The sequence below is a fragment of the Syngnathus typhle genome, linkage group LG11, assembly GCF_033458585.1.
Source record: "Syngnathus typhle isolate RoL2023-S1 ecotype Sweden linkage group LG11, RoL_Styp_1.0, whole genome shotgun sequence".
NCBI classification, from domain to species: Eukaryota; Metazoa; Chordata; class Actinopteri; order Syngnathiformes; family Syngnathidae; genus Syngnathus; species Syngnathus typhle.
In genome coordinates this window covers 5,159,696-5,183,422 of record NC_083748.1, presented here as the reverse complement: position 1 = coordinate 5,183,422, position 23,727 = coordinate 5,159,696, and the positions used below count along the sequence as shown (strand labels likewise).

General features: G+C 39.8%; 1 protein-coding gene across 3 annotated transcripts; it reads left to right on the top strand.

Moving 5' to 3' along the window:
* The first annotated feature begins 1,366 nt into the window (after nt 1–1,366).
* cfap20dc (CFAP20 domain containing) lies at nt 1,367–23,436 on the top strand. Of its 3 annotated transcripts, XM_061291402.1 has the most exons (17): nt 1,367–1,589; nt 1,662–1,751; nt 1,978–2,071; nt 2,606–2,678; nt 3,181–3,295; nt 3,382–3,535; nt 3,678–3,824; nt 5,716–5,888; nt 5,970–6,045; nt 7,219–7,338; nt 7,422–7,547; nt 9,421–9,746; nt 13,700–14,182; nt 15,249–15,485; nt 17,587–17,648; nt 21,020–21,114; nt 22,759–23,436. In XM_061291402.1, exons 1-17 carry the CDS (start codon nt 1,569–1,571, stop codon nt 22,875–22,877), a joined length of 2,511 nt encoding a protein of 836 aa, XP_061147386.1. In that variant the 5' UTR covers nt 1,367–1,568; the 3' UTR covers nt 22,878–23,436. The 3 variants fall into 3 exon arrangements, with proteins under 3 accessions (XP_061147386.1, XP_061147385.1, XP_061147387.1); XM_061291401.1 differs by having other exon boundaries at nt 1,367–1,751; XM_061291403.1 differs by lacking the exons at nt 1,367–1,589; nt 1,662–1,751 and adding an exon at nt 1,845–1,919.
* The last annotated feature ends 291 nt before the right edge of the window (nt 23,437–23,727 follow it).

The window sequence follows — 23,727 nt, the reverse complement described above, 5'->3', positions numbered from 1 at the left end:
CATAACGGGACAGTGTTTGTGGTTTCTTCTGTTTTGATCGCAATAAATAATTAAGACCGTGCCTTGTTTGAAGTCAGAACATGCGAATGATTATGGCACGCAGTCGTCCTCTAGCTAATTGAACCCAACGCAAGACACCTTCTTGATCCCATAATAGCTCGTCTTTTTGTTTAAGCAAACAAAACATCCACAATGACATATTGTGATTTTTTTTTTTTTTTTTTTTTTTTTTTTTTTTTTTTAAAGGAGCGAGAGACACACCTATGTGTTTCTATTTAAAATTAAACATCTGTTAAGATCAAGATAGCTAGTTAAATACTTCATGGTAGGATTAAAAACATTCACCACAATTTATTACTATGGTGACTTTTAACACAGATTAACATAGTCATTTGCTTCCAGGATTAAGGATGACTTCAATTTTCCACGTCCTTATTAATATGCAAATGTCTTATATTGACCACTACATAAACTGTGAATTGTCAAATTTACGAACAATTATAATTTTTTATAAAGCATTAACCTAAGGATTCAAATTTACTCCAGGTTATCTTGCAGTATGCATTAAAACTCAAATATTTTCTTTGTGCTTTCTCTCACTGCACGTTGCTTTTCACTTTTATGGATTCCAAGTTTAAAGCTCTTTATTAGATTATTCCTTTAAAACATCCAGTCATAAATCGAAAGCACCTTTCAATATAATGCACTGCGGCATACAACACCAGCATACCCGCGTTCAATAATGAACAAAGTATTGATATTACCTTCCAGACTGACTCAACAAAAAAAAAAAAACACAAAAAATAATAATTTATGGGCTTTGAAAAGTCAGGATCTCATTACATTACCATTTTCCATGCAAAAGTTATTCATCCTGGATGAAGATCACTTTTGAATGAATGGTGTGCTCTGTGCTTTATTCAATAAAGAAGTATTGCACAGATGGGACTCAATACTAAACAGTTATTCTAAGACTGGGTCATATTTCGGTCAGACTGCAAGAATATACAATATGGAGGGGATTCGAACTCGACACGCTGCACTGTGATGCGGACGTGCATCATGCTGTTAAGAAAAGTGACTATTTAAATCCGCAAAGTGAGAGAGTTTTGCAGATGTGATCATATGATCAAAGTGCACATGATCAAGCTGGACCTGTTCAAACAAAAAAAGTACTATGACGTACTCAAAAGACACGGACACTGACGTCACGTGATGTGACCACACAAACAGATGACACGCTTACACGTTCTTCACTCTTTACCTTTTCCCAGATGACAAAGAAAACAGGATTATATGCATATAGGAAATGTTCACATTCGCATGAATTATTTATCATTTCTTTGGTCGCTTTTGCAGTCGATTGGTGCAAGCTCACCTTTAACAACCTTTCTTTTCATTGGTTAGTTTGAGGTAACCATGGCGACGAATACAGCGTCGCTGTCAACGGATGTTTATTTACGTGTTCTTTGCGTCTACACGCCCTGAAGTCACGAAATGTCTAGTTGCTAATTATCAGATTAATTAACCAGCTATTTGTCTTTCCACTCAGGTGCCAAGAAGAGGAAATGTTTAAGCACAATTATCAGGTAAACGTGTTTAAAAGTAGTTTTCGTATTGGCATTCTGTCTAAATGGTGGCTGCAAGTGTTTGTTTTGCAGGGCGGAGCCGGGGTGGAAGTGTTCAGTGGACAAGGGAAAGATCCCGTGGCCAAGTGGAAACTTTGTGGAGGCCCTTCTGCCATACGAAAAGTGAGAGGAAAATAATATTTTCCAAACAAGTGCAACCGGTTTAGACACGTATAATTAAACAAACATGATATCCTTGAATTCCTTATTGCAGCCGCATGCAAAGTAACACTCAAATCATAGACTGCGGAGGCTGCGGAAAATGAACAGCGCTGAGTGGCACTTTAAGATGTCAGTAACTCTAAAAACGTCTATCCAAGTTGACATGAACTTACATCTCTTTTTCCAGGTGTACGACAAAGAAGTCAAAGGATTTGTTTACTGTCTGGAGGGTAGCAGTAAGACTGTGAAAATGCAAATGCCAGCGAATGGGAGAATGTCGTGTAAGTTGACAATAACAGCAGGTTTCTGAAAAGTACTGCGTAGTTACATCAATATTTTCTGTTGACTCAAAAGATCAGGCGAAATGTGGTGCCAACAAGCATCAAGCGTATAGTCCAAAATATACTTATTGAAGAGTTTCCTCGCTTTTTTTTTTATCTTGATCTTTTTTTTTTATCTTGATCTTTTTTTTATGCCACCGCAGAAGGGAACCAGCAAAGAGGATAAGAGACATAAAATAATGTGAACCTTGGTTTGCCGATATAGCAAGCTGCTCAATACACTATGAGTACTACAGCTGATTAAATATCAACTTCATACACATTCAATCTTACATACAACACAATATTTCCACTAATACCAATAAAACACCACTAAGAATTGGGATTTGATTTTATTTATAGTAGTCAAAGCAGCATAGGGGACTGGTTAGCATGTCTACCTCACAATTATGAGGTTCACACTTCTAATCTTAGCTCTGGTATTCTGTCAACAGTATTTTGCATGCAAATATCTTCATTATTTCATTTCTTTAGTGGGACTCCTCCAAAGATTCTTGGCCATTCAAGTGACTATTCCGCAAGGCAAAGACTTTTCTATGGAGCTTGTGTAAGTTGGTCATGGTTTTTTTTTTTTTGGTAATGATTTACATGACATTCTTGATCATTAATTGTAGACTTTTTTTTTTTACTTAAAATTCCCTCAAAAAAAACCTGATAATCATATCATGGCAAAAAGGTTATTTCCTTTTTTTTTCTTTTTTTTTTAACACAAAACTCCCAGTCACATTTTGTTTCCACAAACTCGACTGCAAGTAAACATTCGACTTTATAACCAATAATAGCATATTGGGTTTGTTGTTATTTGTTTGCTCTGGAAATGCAAAATAGCCATGCTTGAAATACAATCATGAATACACCCTTTTGATATTTCTCATGCATAGTATTTTTAGACCCAGGTGAAATGTTCTCCTTGGTTTTGCTCTATGCGTGTGTGCTCGCATGCCTACTCACCCACGTGCGGGTTTGCATGTGTTCGTCACTGATTTCACAGAACCGACTAGCATCGTATTTTGCAGCACTGTCTAAATCACAATGTGCCTCTGTTACAGAATAACTGATGTGGGCCACCTGAAACGACGGCTCTACTTATCGACCGTGCATAAAGAGTTGTCCGCCACACTCTGGCATGCAAAACTACCCCTGGCAGGAGTGCAACGTAATATGGTGAGCATCTCACTCATCTTGGACACATTGTCATTATTCATAGGTGCGCCCCTCAACAAGTGAATTCCTTTCCCTTCTTGTCTCAGTGGACCACGTTGTTTGTTGACCTTGTGTCCTTCACGGGAGAGTTGTTCAAGGCTGCAGAGTTTTTGTCGCTGGATGGCATCACCTTGTTTGCCAGTTGTAAAGTGCGAAGAATATTTACCATGAAAACGGAGCCGACTGGATTAACAAACTACGGTAAATATTAACAATTGCAGCAGAAATTGAACATGTTGGGACTTCAAATTTTCTTCGCAATATTGTTTCAGAAAATGTTGGTGAAAACCTTTTAGAGAGTTTTGTGTCATACCGCTTACCTCATATTCTTGTTTGAATCTAGATATGTTTTTCAGTAGGGTCAGTGTTGTGGATCAGATCCCGCGAAGCTGCCAATTTCCACCAAACGTTTGCCATGAGTGTCAGCTTCTGAACATGGTAGTCTTGCGGAAGGCCAATTTGAAGACGACTCATGCGAACGCCGACGGTGGTAAGCGCTCTAACGATCAATTTCTAAATGGATCGGTCGAGAAAATGTGTTTGGTAAATTGACAGATTGGAAAACGAGTTGCCAAGATATGATTTGTAATTCTGAATCAACTTCAAGTAGACAGATCCGTTCAATGGAATTCATAATAATCATGCAAATTCATTCGTCCATCTTCCGAACCTCTCTTCCTCACAAGAATTGCGGGATATAACTTCAAATAATGCAAAAAAAATTTAAGGAATACATTGAAACCTCAAATTAGATTGTAAATATTATTAATGGGTAAAATGTATAATCAGTCGAGCATGTTGGCATGGAAACTTGTGCTCACATAATGTGGCAAAGGGGAAAGGGAGAAGTGGCACTTCACCATGAACAAGCATCAATTAAATGGAAGGACTTCAAACTGGGCCAGATCGGTTGTTACGGCAACCATCTGAGGATAATGCACCTCAAGATTACTTTAGTTAATAATCCAGAGTTCTTTCTGCAAAGTGGTTTGCAGTATTGCTGATGTGCTGATATGCATGTCAAGAAAAGTTAAAGAAAAATGTTATTTATATTCTCTCTTCCTAGATGTTTATTTTTCTCCTCATTGTCAAACAGAACAGAAAGTAGGTGCAGCATTATAGCTCGAATATGAGGATTTTTTTTTATATGCGGAAAGGTATATAATTCCATAAATAAAACAATTGCCTGGTCCACCAATGCGGAAGACCACCAAAGTAGAAAATTGGAGCTGCTCTGCAATGACTCAACTCCTAATTCTCTTACTGTGCAGCTCTTATTTGAATATATTTTTGTAATTTTCATAATGATAAAAAATAACTTTGATATTGCAATCCTCAGGAGTTTTGCCGAATTTTTTTTTGTTTGAAATGCGTAATTACAGTACTTGTATGTGGGATGCATATGGAGAAGTGTCTTGAGATTGAGTGCACTTTGTTTTGCTCCAGTTAAACGGCCGCATCATTTGTACTTCCATTTGCACTGAGTCACTTGTACTTTATTTCCTCCTCATATACAAAGACACGCACCAGTAATCCAGTCCTGCAGCCTCCGTGGCCCCTTTCATCTGTACATATTTATTTGTTCTGACAGCCGTTTCGGTCGTGTTGACGCAAGCGGCGGCGGCGCCCGCAAAAGACATCAGCGACCACCTACAAGAACGAGCTTATCGTGATTAGCATCATTAGCATACCGTTCCCTCGTCGCAATTAAAATTAAAGTAGACATCCAGTTAAATGACGACCGCTTTGCCCCATCGCCTTGTCAAGAACTGTTAGGTATGAAGTCGCAATAAATAACCCAAACATCTAAATCCTACGCAAAATAGATTTGATTCAAGGTCGACAAATGTTTTTATTTACACTTCCAGCATTTAGGCGTCTGTCACTGTCGGTTTATGTTGCCCACTTTCTTTCATAAGTTCTCGCAGGCTGCAGTCTTTGTCTGTTTCTATCCCTGTGCTTTTTTCAAAATGGCTACACAAACCTCAGACAAGTTTGAAGCTTTTGTTAGAAGACCAAAACATGCTGCCAAAGTAAATGAATCCCCCTGTAGATGCCGATGCTTGTGCGCTGTCAATATTTTGTCCACTTGAACTGTTCTTTATTCCGAGAATCAAATAGGCCCGTCTGAATCCCTCATGATATAATGCTGGAAAAAAGCCACTGGCAGCTTTTTTCCCCCCATTTTTTCAACTTGACTTTCACTGCTTCACCAGATCAATCGTACAACTCCCAGTGTTATCGTCTTTGATCATCATCATGTTCGGCATGAGATTAAGTGCTTATTATTTGCTGCCCCACTTTAAGCCTGAGCACACTTGTTAAATGATAGCTGTTGAAGATCGATAAGCGTCAATAAGTAATGTGACATGTCTGCCAAGGACCTGACCAGCATCCTGCTGCCAGATCAGCCTCTTCTCACAGAAGCAAGCCCCAGGCAGCTCCACACACGGCCTCGGGCTCCAAAGCCGCAGCGCCGGCAACACATGCCGGAAGAAAAGGCGGCCCGGCCGCGAATGGGATGGAAAAAGGCGAACCCTATAATGACAAAACGGTAATACACAAATTCTATCATATGATTCAGACAGCCATGTCATGATTGTAATTATTTTTGTTTTTGCAACACATCCCACAGGCGTACTTCAATCCGACACACCCACAATTTAATGCACAAGTTGGAGATGCAGCATCATCGCACCTTCATCAAGCGGGTAATGGTTAGTTTTGATATCTTGCTGTTATGTCACCTTGAGAATACACAGTTCGGCAACCAATACATGTGTAATCAAATATTTCAGTAAAGTCAACCCATGCACATTATAAAAAAAATCCATGCTTTCTTGATAACACGGTTGCGGCAAAATACCGGTATCACAAGGATCGATAATTATCGACGTATTTTTCCGGTATATTTCTTACTCTGGTGAAGCTCGTATAAGGGGCAGGTTTGTCTCATGCTGAGCCAATAGCAAGCTGAGCTTTGGTTTGAATAACAATTCGTGGGCTGAAACTCGCTGCGGGCATGTTCCTGCGGCCTTTTGGCCGTCATCCTTCCTCCTTGCTCAGCGGCGAGTGTTCATTAATTTCACACTTGATAGGTTGCGAGGCACTCCAGAGACCCAACTCTTTGTATGCAAACAAAACAATTTTCCATGTCCACTTTCAAAATAATTTTTTGTTATTCTGGTTCTAACTTGTGTCGAATTGTAATGCAGCGTAAAAAAACGAAGATGTGATTGTAATATTTAAACCTTCAGATGCAGCGTCCCAAAATGTTACTTGCAGATGACAATGTTATATTTCTGTGAAGTCCTACTCAGTTCCCAGGGTGAATTTTGGCGTGTGTGTGTTTTCTTCGGATGCTCCAACGTCCTCCCACGTAAAAACAAACAAAAACCATATGTTAGGTTAGTTGAAGATTCCAAATTGTCCATAGATGGGAACTGTTCTTTGTCTCTGTGCTGTATGATAGACTGAGCAGTCCTCTGCCAAATATCAGCTTGAATAGCCTCCAGCTCACCCGTGAACCTAATAAAGGGACACCATAGAAACTATATGGGTGGATAGACCTCACATAATATATTACTGAAGAATATTATTTTGGACCTTATCGAAAAAATGCTTACAGAATCCATTTTCAAAACAAACCTTGTCATGGTCAGCAATTATGGTTCATTGTTACCACTCCCATTAAAATCCCTTTAGATTGCCCTTTATTGTCATTTTAGCAGAAAGCAAACACGTAAAAAAAAAAAAAAAAATTACGATCGAATCAGTAAAACTAGCTATTGCTGCGAATTAATATAAGACTCGGTGTTGTTGCTACGCTGTTATTTCTTTGTGAATGGCTGATTTCACGGTCTACTGCTATTTATTGTACATAGGAGCACCCTCCAGCTTGCATCCACCTCCTCCGAGAGGCAAAGTGCTCAACAAGCAACCATTTGAGAGGAGAAAGTCACGAGTCCAAAGTGCAGCAGTAGAGAGGTTCCAAACACTGCTGGGTACACCGCAAAGGCTCGAATGCATATATAAAAGGACCAAACCACTTGTTCTCTAAAAACTGCGCTTTATTTTGCTTCTCAAGAGCCCGCTCATGTCAGCCACAGCAGGAGAAATGAGACCAGAGAGACATACAGCCGTCCATCAAGTGGACTGGAGAGCAGACAAGAAGTTTTGACCCCAAAAGGAATAACGGAGGTCCTAAAAGCAGGTGGGAGAATGTTCAAGCATCATGATGGCACAAAATAAGGACTACTAAAAGACATTTTCGACACTAGTTGAATCCAGACTGCTGTTCTTCCTTTCAGATTACGGTTTGCTTGAAAATGTTGCCGGAATTTTAATGAGCCTCATTCTAGGTTGCATACATAACTGCTTTTGTTCCACCTTTTTAAATTTTGCATCACCCACGTCGAGGCCCTTTGCTGAGGATTTTTCAGCCAAGCTATTCCCAGTCTTCCGTATCGGGAAGGTCATTGCGCGAACACTGCGACAGGCACGCATTTTCACTAATGTTATTCTACAAAGCAAGAACCCTTTGCGGATAGCTTCGGATTCAAAAAGTCACGCGGCAAAATGTGATGCGAAGGAAAAGCATTGGATATTTTCTTGGATCAAATAATAACTAGTGTCACAAAAACCGAATAAGTCAATTTGCTAGTAAATTGAGCCAAGATCAACATTATTTCCCTTGTGATGTTTTATAACATTTTTTATTTCTTGGTGAGATTTTCTCATTTATAAAGGGTGACCAGAGGAGGATGCAAAACATTGAATCGTCGTGGTTGACACTAAGGTTTGGGGTTCGAGTCTCAGCAACTCTTGTAGCTCAAAGGATGAATATCTGTAATTTATTTTCATAAGTACCTAGTGGTCAGGGCAGCTGCATGTTTTCTCTCTTTACTTGTGTTGGATTTCTCGATAAAACCCAACATTCAGTGCTTTAAATGGAAAAAAAAAAAATGCCGGTAATTTTCTTTTTTTAGCTGTTGCTGGGTAATTGGGCGGTGGGTAATTGATCATGACATCAAGCTAGCTCTCATTCTTCAAGGGCCTACTGCAACTAATACCATGACAATACAATAGCATTAGGAAGATTTTATTTTAAAGGTAGCCTTTGCGTTGATGGTGTGTTTCCTTATGAGCTAATTTTTCCTGGACATGCCTACACGTCAGGGGCTCAAGTGAAGTACCGCTACACTGTACTGCTGCCATACCGGCCCACTTATGGCACTGCTGACATTTCAAAAACATGTATAATGGGTTCATTATAGACTCTAAATTGTTCATAAATGTAAATGTGAGCAAATAGGTTTGCGAATAGAATAGGCTGGCAAACAGTTCTCAACCCCAAAGTCACCTGACACAGCTCACACGATGACCCGAATGAGGACAAGCGCTATAGAAAAAGCATAGAAAGAGTTGATAAAAGTTTGATGCCAAGAAAAAAAAATTCATATTCTCTGGAGTTTTTAATGCAATGCATTAACTTGTATCGCAGTCCTCAATTAATTTATTTCTCTGGCCATTTAACTTGGCAGCAGAATCTTTCATTATTCTTATACTCTATTTCTAAGGGAAGAACAATTTCTAGTCTGTGGATGTTCCTCTGGAGCTGCAAGTTCCTTTGGCCAGCCGTGCTCACAGTAGTTAGTTCATTAATGGTAATGTGGCACGTTAAATAAAAGTCAGAGTGACATCTCCCGGGTCCAGGGATTGCCACACAGTGGGCAATTAGAGGAAGCGATTATACTGACGAGAGGTTGAAACGTGCTTGCTCATTCATATCGAGAGGTGCCCCCATGTTTGAGCTCGGGCCCGCTGTGGAGTTTGAGCGCTCGGCGTCTCTCATGTGCACACATGAATGCTTGCAGCTTTTTCTTAAGGTTGGACTTAATTAAATATTACGCTCCCATTTTTCTCTGTCGATCTAGCGGAGTGAACACTCTGTGTTCTAATAGATTGAATCCTCTATTCGAGGCTCTGGGAGATTTATAATATTCATATTCTATCGTTGAATTCTTTTGGTGTTAGGTTGGAGTATTTTGATCGTTTTTACCATGTCTAATAATCTTTTATCCTAGATGAATGCAGTTTCAGTTCACCAGGCACGAGTTCCATATCGCCCCCACCCACACCGGCGGAGCCTCCCCCCGATTCAAGCCGCCCCGCTTCCTCTCCTGACCCGCAGGTCCAGAGCTGCTGGGAGAGTAATGACGAGGAGCCCGAGTTGCGGCTCGCTCTGCGGGAGGAGGTGTTCACGTTCGCATCCCCGTCCCACTCACCCAAAAGAGGCCAAGGCCGGGGTGAGCGCAAGATGGAGACGAGAGGCGAACAGGTTCAATGCCCAAATGGGACACGCAGTGAGGCTCAACCCGAAGATGATTTCATTGGCAGTGAAAGTGATGAGGTACGCTCACTCTGGGGTGACAAAGGCACCCTCTTCACCTAGATACATTGCTCACTTTTGTTTTGACATAAATGACCAGTTGCCTTGAGCTGGACAGTTTGTATCGTGCCGTTTTGATTTCCCTGGCCTATCAATGCAATGGAACGTCCAACGTCAAACACAATTCTTTCCACGATATTGGTTGATTCTTTAATTCTAATTTCAAAACAATCATGGGGAACATAAGGCACTATCAGGTATTCATACATAGAGCACAAATAGTTTTTTGTAATTGTACCGTATATATTCTTTAGCACTATTATGCTAGCAGCATTAGGCCAGCGACGTTTTGTCTTTTTATTTATTCATTTATTTTGTTTGATTTTTGAGGCATAGCTTTAATGTCAAATCCTTCCGCTCCAGTTCAATGTAAAAGGACATCTCCCACAGTGCACAGTTTGGTGTCAATGTCACAATGCACATTACCACTCAAATTTAACTGGGGGGAATATACTTCATCTTAAAATGTCAATGGGACTATTATAATCAGCCAATGTAATAATGGTTCTAAAATTTATAGAGTAATTTTCTTTATGCTGAGCAGGGTAATTAAACCGTATTGTGGTTAAAGCATGCTGCCTTCAAAAATGCTAAATACTTCTTCAAAACTTTGTAGTAGGTCTTATAATTCCAATTTAATGGAAAATGATTACCATTTGGCTTACAGTCATACACCCTACAGTGGAAAAGAAAATCAATGTTTTAACTTGTACGCAGCTCCACGGTCATACGCGCATTTCAAACTAAACATTCCAGCGTTATGGCAAAAGCGATTGCGTGTGTTGCGATGAAAAATAATTGTTTTGTTTGGCACTTAGCAGCATTAGCCAAACTACTTTGTGTCCGTGAACATTGAAAGACATTTGAGTTCTTAGCCTTAATTTGGAGAGGAGGAGGGGGGGGGCACCCCATTAGCAAATTCTATTCATTAAGGAGTAGTTAGCTCGATGGCATTAAACCAAATTGGGTGCACTTGTGTTTTTTGTGTTTTGTTTTTTTCTTCTCAAGTTAAGCCAAAAAGCCCATCTGAAAATCGCTGTACAATATAAAAGATAACTTTTGATAGAGACAATACCATTTGATCAAATCCAGTACAAAAATATGTGCACGCAATAAAGTAATATGGCTGAGAAACCAGTTGGTAATTAGGATATAAACTCTTTTCAATTTATAGATCATATCCAGTACAATACGTTTTGAATTTGTGTGTTCCCATGCACCATTCGACAATCACAATTATTTTTTTTCCCCAGTGCAAAGTGTCAAATAGTCATTTTATGATAAAGTATTATTTAATAGATATTTCTATATTCATAATTTGCAAAGGGGCTAACTGTGGCACAAAGTGAGTGCCTATTATTATTATCATCCTTATTATTATTATTAATGTTATTTGGCAAGCAATACCTACCAAATAGCATTACCGTCATTTTCGGACTATAAGTCGCGGTTTTTTTCATAGTTTGGGTGGGGGGGCGACTTATACTCAGGAGCGACTTATATACATATATATGGGGGGGGGGGGGGGGGGTTTCACTTTTTTGGGCATTTTATGGCTGGTGCGACTTATACTCCGGTGCGACTTATAGTCCGAAAAATACGGTAATTGCTATTTACAATTTGATTAGAAGTCATCAACTATTTTTTAAAATTACATTTGTGTTTTCTCATTAAGAACTTTTGTTTATAAAATCACTTCAAATTTATATTTATATAGAAAAAAAACATTTTAATCAAATCATTATCACAGATTTTTTTATTTTAAACAATACATAGAATACCCGATTGCAAAACATGACTTAATCATTGCAGTGCGCCGAGCTTTTCATGTTCTTGAGCTGCCAACATGGTAGCGAAAGCACGCACAATTTATCTGACACACGTTGGCTTAATTTAGATTTTCACTCATTTCTGACAGCCTGCTCGTTTCTTCACTCATCTTTCAAGGTGTTGCATCAGATCCGTGCGATTCTTTTGAACCGTTTGTTCTTAAACACAGAGAAATATTAAAAGCAGCAAACATGTTGCTTGTGATCTATACCTGTATACAGTTGTTCTCGAACAAATGCCGTATGATTTTCCTGAAATGCAATCGGGGAAAAGAAAGAAAAAGTAACAGAACAATAGAGTATATTAACACGCCGCCAACAGATTGCAAAGCAGTATGGTCACAATACTAGTCATTAATTGTTGTTTACTGGCTTGTGCTTGAAGTAGAATGATGAAGGATGGAAAGAAGGAGAAAGCAAATAACATATGGCGCTGATAAGCTTTAAGGGATTTAAGCGCTCAACGGGCTTATTATAACCTTTCACCTCAGAATAAAGCCCGCCGCAAATGAAGCCGGGCCGAGGGAAGGAACGGAGACTCTCGGCTCTCTGGGAGCTTTGTGTTTATTTCCGGAGAAGTAACGACCGTATTTAACGACTTCACGTCTTGAGATTTGCTGCTTGCGATTGTCACTTTTTTTTTTTCCCATTCAAAACTGGCACAAACTAGTCTGGAGGGAGGCCGCTTATTATAGTGTATTCTTAACAATGCCCCGTCTGTCAACTGCACGGCACCATTATGCTTAATGTATTAGTCAGTGTGAGGAACAGTATAGTATACTCAAGTAATAAGTTCCTTGCTGATCTCAGCACTTTTGCAAAGTAATCACCTGTGCCTTTTTCTTTTAACTGTGCTATATACGTGTATACTCACACGTACACCAACCTGCCACAGCATTATGACCTCTTGGACAGTCTAATGAGCTCCAATACAGAATCTGTATCAATAGCGTGTTGACAAAATGATAATGCTCAACTTTGATTGACACATTCAAAGGGGTAGGACGTTTGCCGTATGATTATTATTGTAGTTTATTTTTTGCAGTGGTGCTGAATTGAACTGCATCATACATTATTCCGGTGACCTCATTTAGCTATATGACGGAATTAATAATAAAAGGCAATTTTCTACAGTTTAAAAATTGTCATCCGCACTTAGCTGTATGTTGCTGGCCTGGAACCTTATAATTCCAGACAACAAATTCGGGTTTATACTTTCCAACGTGCATGAGGAGGATTTCACATTTCTATAGCAATGACTCAGACAGCAAATAGTTTTTATTCATCACAAAGTTAAATAATAATTGAATGCTCCAGAACAGAAAGGTAACCATGATGGTTAAAAGCAAATATATGTTAAATGACCATTGAATTTATTTCAGAGCAACGCTAGACACGATAGTCAACATTGAAAAAGAAATTGGAGCAAATCTACACTGTACATATATCCAGCTCTATTCAGTCTTAATGAGAAAAAACTCACCTCAGGCGCAAGCTGTAGTCCACAACATCCTATAATGGATTGTGTTTTGACATCAGTGTTATATGTTGTATTATGGCAGATACATTTATGTCTGAATAGCCGTGAAAAATTCTCCCCTCCCCCTTGGTTCAGCCTACAGCTATATAGTCTATTTACTTGTACACCACTGTGGTAAATAAAAATCAACAGCAGTCAATGTGCATTTGTTACGCAAGAAAGAAAATTTCTTACAATGTAAAACCGTGACTGCTTCACTAGCCAGTGCTGTGTCCAAACTCAGCGAGGCTTCGGCTCACTTTAATGACTTTGAAAAATTCTCACAACGAGATGGTTCAACGAGAGCCAGTGTTTCTTAAACGCTGTCAGCCATTTTTTTCCTATACACACCACGCTAAATAAATAAATAAATAAATGAATAAATAAATACGTCACTGTTGTTGAAAGTCTGAATCCAAATAAATAAATAAATAAAATTGAATAAATAAAATTGAATAAATAAATAAATAAATAAAAATCAATTATAGAAATTCTGGATTCTTAAAAAACAAAAATCTATGTCATTGGCAGTTACTGAGTTAACCTAATTCCTGTTCTTCTTCCAGGAAAAGAGCTACTCTGCATTCCCACAGCTAACAATAAATGCAGACTCCACTCCTGACATTTCCCAATATCTTGATCCAAATTTGGACCTGACAGTCCAGCCTGAGGATCAAAGAACTGAGCAAACATCAGTCGAAGATCTTTGTCCAGTTGCCAGTGAAATGCAACTGCAGTCTCCTTGCGTCAACCCGGTTGAAACTGTTCGCATAACTTCCGGTACCCGTCGTTGGCCTTTTGGTACCAGAGAGGAGCAAAGGTGTGGGTCGGGTGACGCAGAAGCAGAACATCAGGCTGTGGAATGGACCAACCCGGTTGAGACTGTCCGTGTAGCTTCCGGTACCCGTCGTTGGCCTTTTGATACCAGAGAGGATGAGAGGTGTGGGTCGTGTGATGCAGAAGTAGAACATCAGGCTGTAGAGTGGACCAACAGCGTGTCACTGTCAAGGAGTTGTCTTCAAGAGATCTCCATGCATGACCCGGTCAAGGTAAGATCTACTTGAAGGAGCCAAACATCATCTGAACAGTTTAAATGTGGGTCACGCCAAGATGGCAATGCCCAGGAAACAATATGTTGCAGATTTACTGGTGGTTTTAGTTTTTATCCCAGAGTAACTTTGATTTGTGGTTTTGGAAATTGTGTTCCATTGCCGAGCGTAAATCGAACTCACCTTGTAGATAAAATAAACGGCCCAATAGTAAAACGAACGGTATAAGTATTTTAATATTTTACATTCCATTCCAAACAGGATGTTCACAGGGCTAGATGAAATGATGCTATAAACCATGAAACACAATGTATCCCCGTCTTTTTTTTTTCTCCCCCCATTGCCAGTTCAGCCTAATCCTGTGAATTTATATTGGCACATTATTTAGGCTTATACTGAGGAGAGCCGCTCTGGAAAGACAAAGCAGTCCGAGGCTTGTAAAGCAATGAGGGTAGGATAATGTGTTGATTTTATTTTAAGGATTGTAAAGTCATGAAGGAAGGGATCAAACTATATGGTGGGATCACGAGCTCTAGGCAGGAATCCAAGATATCAGCGTAGTCAGCTGGAGTGACGGTGAGGCCTGAAGGGTGATGTGTTTCACGGCTGTTTTCTTCCCGAGTTTACACAACAGTGTTGCGACATATCTTCGCATCCCTCTCGTCATGGCTGTAGCGGCTGACTTTTGATTTGTGGCAGCTCTTGACAGGCGGCGTGCGGTGACGCCTTTGACTGAAAGGTTGTCATAGGAATGTGACGTGTTTGAATTCCGTCGTCCCCAGGCCTCGGTTTATTATTTATGAAAATTAATTCACCACTCAACACCGGGGCAGAGTCAGCCTCGTTTTGTACTATTCTCCCAAATGATTAGATGGCCCTATGAAGAAAAAAAAAAATACAAAAAGACATTTTTGCCTTTGACATTTGAGTTTTTGTAGTATGCTTCTGTATGAGATTCACACAACATTGAAAGCTTTGCAGAATTATGTTGACAGAATGCAAAGCCGTTTCATTTGGACTGTGTCAGTCTGCATAAGTGATTTGTTTTGGGGAAATTATTTCAAAGGAAGAAGACAACACAATCCAGCCTGCTGATTCTGGTGATTGGCACACAAAGCCGGTCGGCAGTCTACAATTGCACGACGGGGATGACGATGAGCTCCAGATGCTTGCGAGTCTAAAAAGGGAGCAGGAGGAAGACGAATACAAAGCCTCGGGCCTCACTGCGTCTCAAATCCACCAGTGTAACGTCAACGTGAGCCTGAGCAGCGAGGACGCCTCTACCTGGACGCGCATCTCCACGGTTGGTACAAGCTTCTACTCTGCTACTTTAATCCCGCTAAGCATCCACAGTCGTAATGACGACTACACTGACCCTCTACCTCCCATCTGGAATTATTTCACTGACCGCTGCTGACCCGCACGCTTGCTCATTTCCATTTCAAGCTCCTCATCCACAGCACAGCAAAGTACTCACACACCCTTTCCTCTGGTGTGTTTCCTGCATTACAAAAGATTATGGAGATAGAAACGCATTAATTAGGCCTCTTACCGCTTTAAAAGATACACTAGCACAATAGCCACCATTTCCCCGCACGACTAGAAATTATTTAGGTCATTTTAAAATCATCCCCCTATGGTCTTTTTAGAATTCAAAGATGGTTTGAGGTTGTTGAAGGTCATTTGGATCTATTGTCAATTAGCATAAGCACATTGCACTTTGGAATGAAGAGTGCAGCCTCGGCTGGTCCCAAATGGCTCCTCTGTATGATCCCCGGTGAATGTGATCATTATAGATGCAAATTTTATGAGCCTGTTACTATTTCACTAGATGCTGCAGGTATCCCGATAGTGGTTGAGATCCAGGTAGAGCATATTTCGTAGCTGTGGGACTGACCCTGTTTTGGGACAGCGCCATTAAATGCATTTGAGTCTGTTTCCCATGCGAATCAGATCTGACTTGACTTTCATGTTGTTGTATTCACCCGCCCTGGGCCACCAACTAAGGCTCGCCATGTTTCAAATAACAGTGAAGCGTGCCTTTCCATAACTCAATAAAGACAGTATATGCCGATGTCAGGCCTTAAACAAATATGTCTGGCAATAGTAAAGTCCTCATTTGGAACCCTGGCAGGGCACCCGGTTCTACCAGAGCAAACGCTCAAGGTCTAATTTGGGGTGCAGACTTGGCTTATATTCAGAAGGCTGAGCTCTTGGCACTGGGAAACACAAGGGCAGAAAACAATATGCTCCTCCATAATGTGGAAATCTCTAGTAGAATGAATGGGAATTGTTTTTTTTTTCCAAGAAGTGGAAGCAGATGGTAATTTTATATTTTAGTGCACCAGATGAAAAAAAGGTGTGGCTTCATTTATCATTTACGTTACTACGTGCAAAAGAAATTCACACAAAAAACTCAAATATAATCCTATCACTAGCAAAACTATTGTGCTTAGATTCCCACCCCAAGTTCAACCAAAGCTCTTTTTATTTTCAAATTAATTTTTCTACTTACTCATCATTTTTTCTTTTTTTTTTAGCATCTGCCCTTTTCCAAAAAGACCTTCTTAAGGAAGCTCTTTGAAACAAACCGTCTGGCGAGTCAGATTACCCAAATCATATCCCCCTAAAATAATAGTTCCTATGCATCCCCTTTTCAGGATACTCGTCTTCATCAGTACATAATACCGGTCCAATTCCGCAGGGTACCATTTGAGAACAGTACAAACAGTTAAATAAGGCACCGGAGCATGCTGATAAATTCAATAGACTCAAGCGTTGTGAGGACTCCGAACCTCAGTGTGACTGCTTTTACATCACAGTTGTGCAATGTAACAGCCTTTGCGCCACCACAAGGCTAAAATAGCCTCCCGGGGTAATGACTTTGCTTGGCCGAGATGAAGAAGGTAATATGTTATTATTTCATGTAGGGGATGAGTATGGCTGATACTGGAATAGAAAGGGGTTTTATTTTTCCCACTATTCGCATCAAGATTTCGCACCCATGTCGAGCGTCTCTATTTGTCTCATCTGCGATACAGGATGTAATCTCGCACGCTGAGATTGTATTGCGTCCATTTGCCAGCAGGCCACTATGAGAATAGTTTTTGGTTGTCGCAATATTGCCTGCTTGTTTTTCTTGACTTACTTTTGAATAACATGATAATATTAGAATTGTTTTCTTCCTTATCAGAATTTACCGTCTTTTTCGGATTATATATTGCATCGGATTATAACGTGCACATTCAGGGAAACAACAATACAGCAAATTAGTTAATTCAACTTCATTTGACATCCATCCATACATAAATGAAAAGATTTGAAGTGTGCCTTATAGGCCAAAAAGATACAGTGAGAATAATTCTGAGGGAAATGTTAAATTTCTTTTTCTCTTTTTTATTCAGCCAGATAATCAGGGTCACCACTACCAGAAGGAAATGAACCCACTCCAGTGCTCAAAATCCAGGTAAGCAAACCATCAAAATGTATTCAAGTATATACTCACGGTAAAATTGTCTATTGATATTCATAGTTACTTCGTAAATGGTATATAGATCTCAAAATGTTACAATTGTATTGTACCAATTTCCGCTGGTGCAACAACTGCACTTTGCTCCTGAAATTATACAGCACAACTTGTGCAGAGCAGCCGAGAAATCATACAGATAAACCGATTCCCCCACCTTGATGGGATCTGTAATTGTGTTTCATTGCATCCACGTAAAACAATGAAATGAAACACATGATAAGCGACTGCAGAATTAAGGCTAAATGTCAGCTGTCAGATGCAGACGGAGGCTCATCTCCCTCACAGATGAGTGCAAATAAATTCCTTTTGTGTGTTTTCTTCTCCCTTAACTGCTGTTTGGGCTTTGGTCACAAGTGCACATTACTCCGTATTTCCTTTCTATTTTCTTTTGTGCCTGTCAGACCAAATCACTGGCAACTGGCAATTTGAATAATGATAGAAATCACATTTTGCTCTCAGAGTTCTAAAAAAATGCCGAAATTTGAGTTGCGCTTAGTCCGTAAGGCTAGTGTCGCGAAGAAAATGTATTGTTGAGAAGGGAAGATCAATTTTCAGATTTCACCTTGTTTTGATTTGCCCCAATTCAAATGATTATTATTGATTATGATCATTATTATTAGTGATTATTTTACTGTGACAGCATTCTTTTTGTTTTTAAGAAACACAGGATCTGGATTAAGATGTTTTCGTTTTGTTCCTACAAAATGCACTTTGCCCAACTTTGTATTTGAGTCGAGACACAACCATACCAGAATTCCAAACTCATAAAGTAAAAATTTGTATAAAAAAACAACGACACCCTTTTAGCCATGAATAATCAAATAATAACCGGTAACACAAACCAAACAGAGAACAAGCTTTATCTTTACCCCTGCAGTTGAACCTATTGTTGTTGCCTAGAGATGTTTATTATGATTTATTTATTTTTTACATAGAATTCAATTTCACTACATTTTTGTTGATGATATTTCCATTTATTTCAGTTGGGAAAGATAACAGAAGTGATTGATTAGTCACGGAACAAATTAAACTTCTATCTCAAGGCACCGCTGTCATAGATAGGAGAAATTTCTCTGTTTTCCCAGCTTCTGTTTCCACACCGTTGCCCCGTGACCTGTATAATAATACCCAGAAGCCGAGCCTGAAGAGACCTGCTGGGTTCTAGCTCACCTTCCCAAAGCCGGGATCATGTTCTTCCTCAGGCCACAAATTAGTTATTGAAATGGAATCATATGCTGGTTGCACTCCGTTCGTCCTCGATTACTGTCTGCACAGCAACGCGCTCAAAGCTACTTTTAATTCCGTACGTTCCGGCTTCACAATAGCAGCGTATTAGTAGTGCAAGAATAGATGGAGACCCGGCTTTGTGCTTTTGTCCCTCGTCCTATCTGGCCACATCTAACGGCTCACGTGACATGTTACAAAAGGAGACAAAGGGATTGCATCATGGGCAAATTCAAGTGCCTTCAAGAGAATACTTTTGATTTATTGATGAAAAACAGCGCAATGATATATAGGCTTTCAGCTTAGGCGAGTTTCCTCTGTATATTTCCTGACTTATTTGTCTCCAGGTTGTTTGAATTCCCAGTGGAGCCGGGATTCTCTTCGCCGAATTGAATATTTGTTATTGACAAGTACCTCAAACACCTTCCAGTCGACTTGTTTGGCTTTTACTTTGAAGTAGGTCTTGATTTACATATTGATGAAAAGCTTCCGTGGTTGCTTTTTATTCTTTTAGGTGTTGAATGCTGACACTGCTACCGTTGAGATCTGTCACGTGGGGTTTTTGGAGTGTCCTTCAAGGCATAGTCTCTGAGGAGAATAGTTTTGCTGAGAGTTGAAGTACTCCTGTTGCCGTGTTTAGTGTTGCCAGAGAGTTTTTTCTAATACATGCCTCTCCAAATTCTCTTCTTGCGTCAGACTTTTGAAAGTAATTGCCAGGGTGATAAAGAAAGTGTGGCCTTGATGTCGTTTCATTTAGAGAGATTTGGAAGAGCTTAATGTCAATAATCACTGCCATGTCCCAATGGACAATTTCAAGTCCAATTTTCAGTTTTGTTAGCGGAATCGGCCACTGACACGGCTGAGTAAGACGCGGACAGATTTAGAGCGTAATTACACACATGGAGAGATGTATTCTCATTGGACACTTCATTAGGTACATTAATACAATCTATCACAGCGTTTGCCAAACCCTCAGCTCAAGTCGATAACCTCCCCTAGGATGGAAATCATAATAGATATTTTTTTAATAACTGTTGCTTGTGTTTTGGTTAAATGTTCACTTTTGTACTATTAGAATCAGTTCCTAGCCACCTCCATTTAAGACGATAAATATTTCACGCGTATGTATGTATGAAATTGAATGGTGCAAAATGTTCTTTGTGTATTTTTAGTGCATTGAATTGATTGTAACTGAACAGTTCTGGCCCTGAGAAAAAAATTACTTGGGTGAATGAGAATATTGTCAGGCACTTTTCTTTCAAGGCATTTGCTTTAAACACAAGTAAAGAAATAAACAAAGTGTTCAAGGATTGTCAATTCAAGCATTATTACCCGCCGCTGCAAGTCTCGTATTGGATCTTATTAGACTGTGTTATCGAAGCTGGCAACTCAAGATCTGGAGTCAATAAGTTGTTGTACTCATTTTCCTCCACCCTATTTTTTAAGTTTATGCAAACACGCAGTAGATCAAAATGAGCGACACCGTCCCTCCTTGCTGTTGTTGCTGATGAGATGGATGTTTGATTTGCCCGCAGCCAGATGAATATTAAAACATACAGAGGTTATCGTTTCCTCATTAAAGATGCTATGATGTGCTTTTATGAGATGCTTTGTCCGGAGGCAAAAGATGTAAATGGGTGATTATGCAACTGATGTGAATTATGTTTCAAAAGATTAATCTCTGCCGCGCTGCCAAGTCACATTTCCTCTGGAGACGCCTTGTGTTGAAACACTGTGCCGTGACTTATGTATAATTGAAACCTGGGAGAGTACGCTTGCATGGAAAAAGAAGTCACAGAAGACGGGCAAGGTTGAGAAGAGCTATCTGGGTCAGAATGTTGTCAGCTTAAAGTCGCAGTGCGAGTCAGGACGGAATAAATGATAGTTGGGCTAACGCGGCGAAGCTAATGTTGGAGGCCCAAGGACAGCGGAGTACCGGTTAGGCCCCGGGACGGTGCACGATGATGGGGCCTTTATTGTTAACATGTCATAGAGGCAATTCCAATGTGCCTAGCACTGCGCGGCGATGAAGACTGGAATGGCACATCTTGTCAGGGCTGTATTCCTTTATGGTCTTTTCCCAGGGACTGGATGGATGAGCTCAGCCCCCGCATTCTGCCTCCGAGCAGCAAGAGAAGGTCAGACAACACAAGTAACCGTCATGAGGATCTAATCAGAGGTAAGGTTGATCGTTCTGCACTCGTCACTCCTTTATGTCCGTCCAGGTCAGGGAGACGACGCGTCATCTACGTCCCCCATCACGTGGACTAATGGAAGAAAGCTCTCAAGACACTAAACAGGGCAGCGTAGCATGATAGGAATGCACACATAAACTGTAATTGGGAGAAAAAAAACAAAACACAAGAGGGAAGCTCTCTGTCCTGTGTAGGTCAAAACAGACGGGGCTCATTATAGGTCTTTACCCCCTCACGCTCCCCCCCAGACACACCGACAAGGTTAATTGATGAAACCTTTCCAGTTTACAACATCGTTTTTTTTAAACCTCTTACACAATGTGTCTCATAATTAGTTTTCATTATCGTCACCCAACTTCTGATAAGATAAAATGTTCCACCCGGAGCCTTCCATAACCTTTTTAGCATTTAACTGCCTGTCAATTTAACAGCCAAATTGGTGTGCTTTAAAGTAGTGAGGATTACAGGGTTGGGGCTCTTAACGTCTTCGTAAGGTGCTCGTCACTCGGCGCGTCTCAACTCTTGATTGATGAGTAGCAAGATGGCAGAAATTTTTTAAATCCACCTGAGTCTGAAGGTCATCCCACATGACTCTCGCTTTATTCCACCTGGGAGAGTCTACTCGCCTTCTTATCGCCGAAACGTGCCCGGAAAATATAGCCTCCGTTTATACACTCAATATGGAGGCTTTGAGCACAACTCCACTCCATTCACATCGGTTCATCGTTCACGTCCTGCGTTTTCTTGGGAAGGGAGGGGTCATGTTTTTATGGGTTTTACATGATATCAGAGATACGTACACTAATTTAATTGAATAATCGACAACTAATCGGTCATCAAATGAATAAACAAGTTTTGATCGTTAAATACTTTTTAATTGAAAATGGTCAAATTAAGTATGTATAAAGATTCTCTCATCATTCATGAGCGCCGACTGATGTTTGCACTGAATCAAAATTAACATTAATCAGCATTTTTGCGTATTTTCTGACATGATTTGTGAAATTTCCACATTGTCAATTTGAAATCACGATTTGTTTTTGAATAAAGGGATAAAAATGTCAACTTTTTTTTCTTCCAATAAATCAAACTCATCGTTTAATCGACGAAATAACAGCCAGATTAATCAGTTATTAAAATAATCGTTAGTTCTGGTCCAACAATACGATTATTGCCATGCCATAGAAGAAAACAGCTGAGTATGTTCACCGCAAATAAATCTTTCCTGCCAATTCATTACTTGGCATTGTTGAAATGTTTTTGCTACAGCTTTACAGTTGCCTGCATATTTTGGCATCAGTCGTAGTCCACCCCTTACTCTTAATAGGAAAGGGGGTGTCTATTTGATGTGCTGTTTTTTCACTTACACTATTTGGCTGCATGAGTGAGTTTAAATAATATAGCATCTCAGTAGGATGCTGTGTGGTTCTACACCGCAACAACCTGCAAACTTAATAATGAATGCCTTGTTAAATATCAACGCCTGTGCTATGATGTGCAGGCAAATGTTGCGGGCGGTGGGCATGTTGACTGTATTGTTTAGTGGGCTCTTTTTTTATTCATTACTTTGAGAATTACATCTTTGGAAAAAAAAAAACTTGCTGAGTGATGTTCTCGCTTCACCGCAGGAGGGGACGAGTCTGGAAACGAAGAGGAGATGGAAGACGAGTACTTAAATCTGCTCTATGATCCTTGCCTCAACTGCTATTTTGATCCAGAGACGGGGAAGTACTATGAACTAGCTTGACTCAAAGCTTGCAAGATTCTGACTCAATTAATAAGAGGACATTGACAGCTGATGAATGGCAGCAGAGTTTTGTTATTGATCAGCAATGAATACCCTGCTGGCAAGGAGCTTTTCATCTTGCCGCCTTTTGTTTTTATGCTGGTAACTAACATCGTCACCGGTGGTCTTGTTAGCGTGTAAAGGGAGCAAAATGAAAGCTTTTTTTTTGCGGCAGCTGCTCATTTTATTAGCACATCTGCTGGTAAAATCCGTTTTCGGGAAGCCTTGGCTATAGGTTTAATTGTAAGCTATCTGAAAGAACATCCTGCAAAGTCATTTTATAAATTCAAATTCTGATTTGGATTCATTTGATCGTGTTCCTCATTTGTGTAAAATAGTCAAAGATGTGCCGAATGAATTTCCACTTTAGAAATGCAACTTATGTGGCTTTGCTGAATATAAAAAATAATTTTAAAATAATTAACCAATATTCTGTAATAAATATTATAAAACTATCCTCTGTGTTTATTGCATATACTGAATATGCAGATTTTTTTTCTCTCTGTTTTAGCTCAATAATAAACCCATCAATAATGAATTTTCAATGGAACATTTTTCATTATTACTGAAATGAGACATAAATGTAGATTGCATATCTTTCAGACAGTTCTGACGTTCTGGGCTCAATCTAATCCCAGGGGAAGGCTGGAACCGATATTTTAAGAGACAGACTTGCCAACAAGGGCCACTCTGGTGCCCCATTTACAAAAAAAGAGAGATTGCAATATAACACACTTTGTTGCAATTCATCTCCTGTGTTTCATCCCATTAAAACTTTGCTGAGGTCATACAGAAGGCAATAAGATCCTCT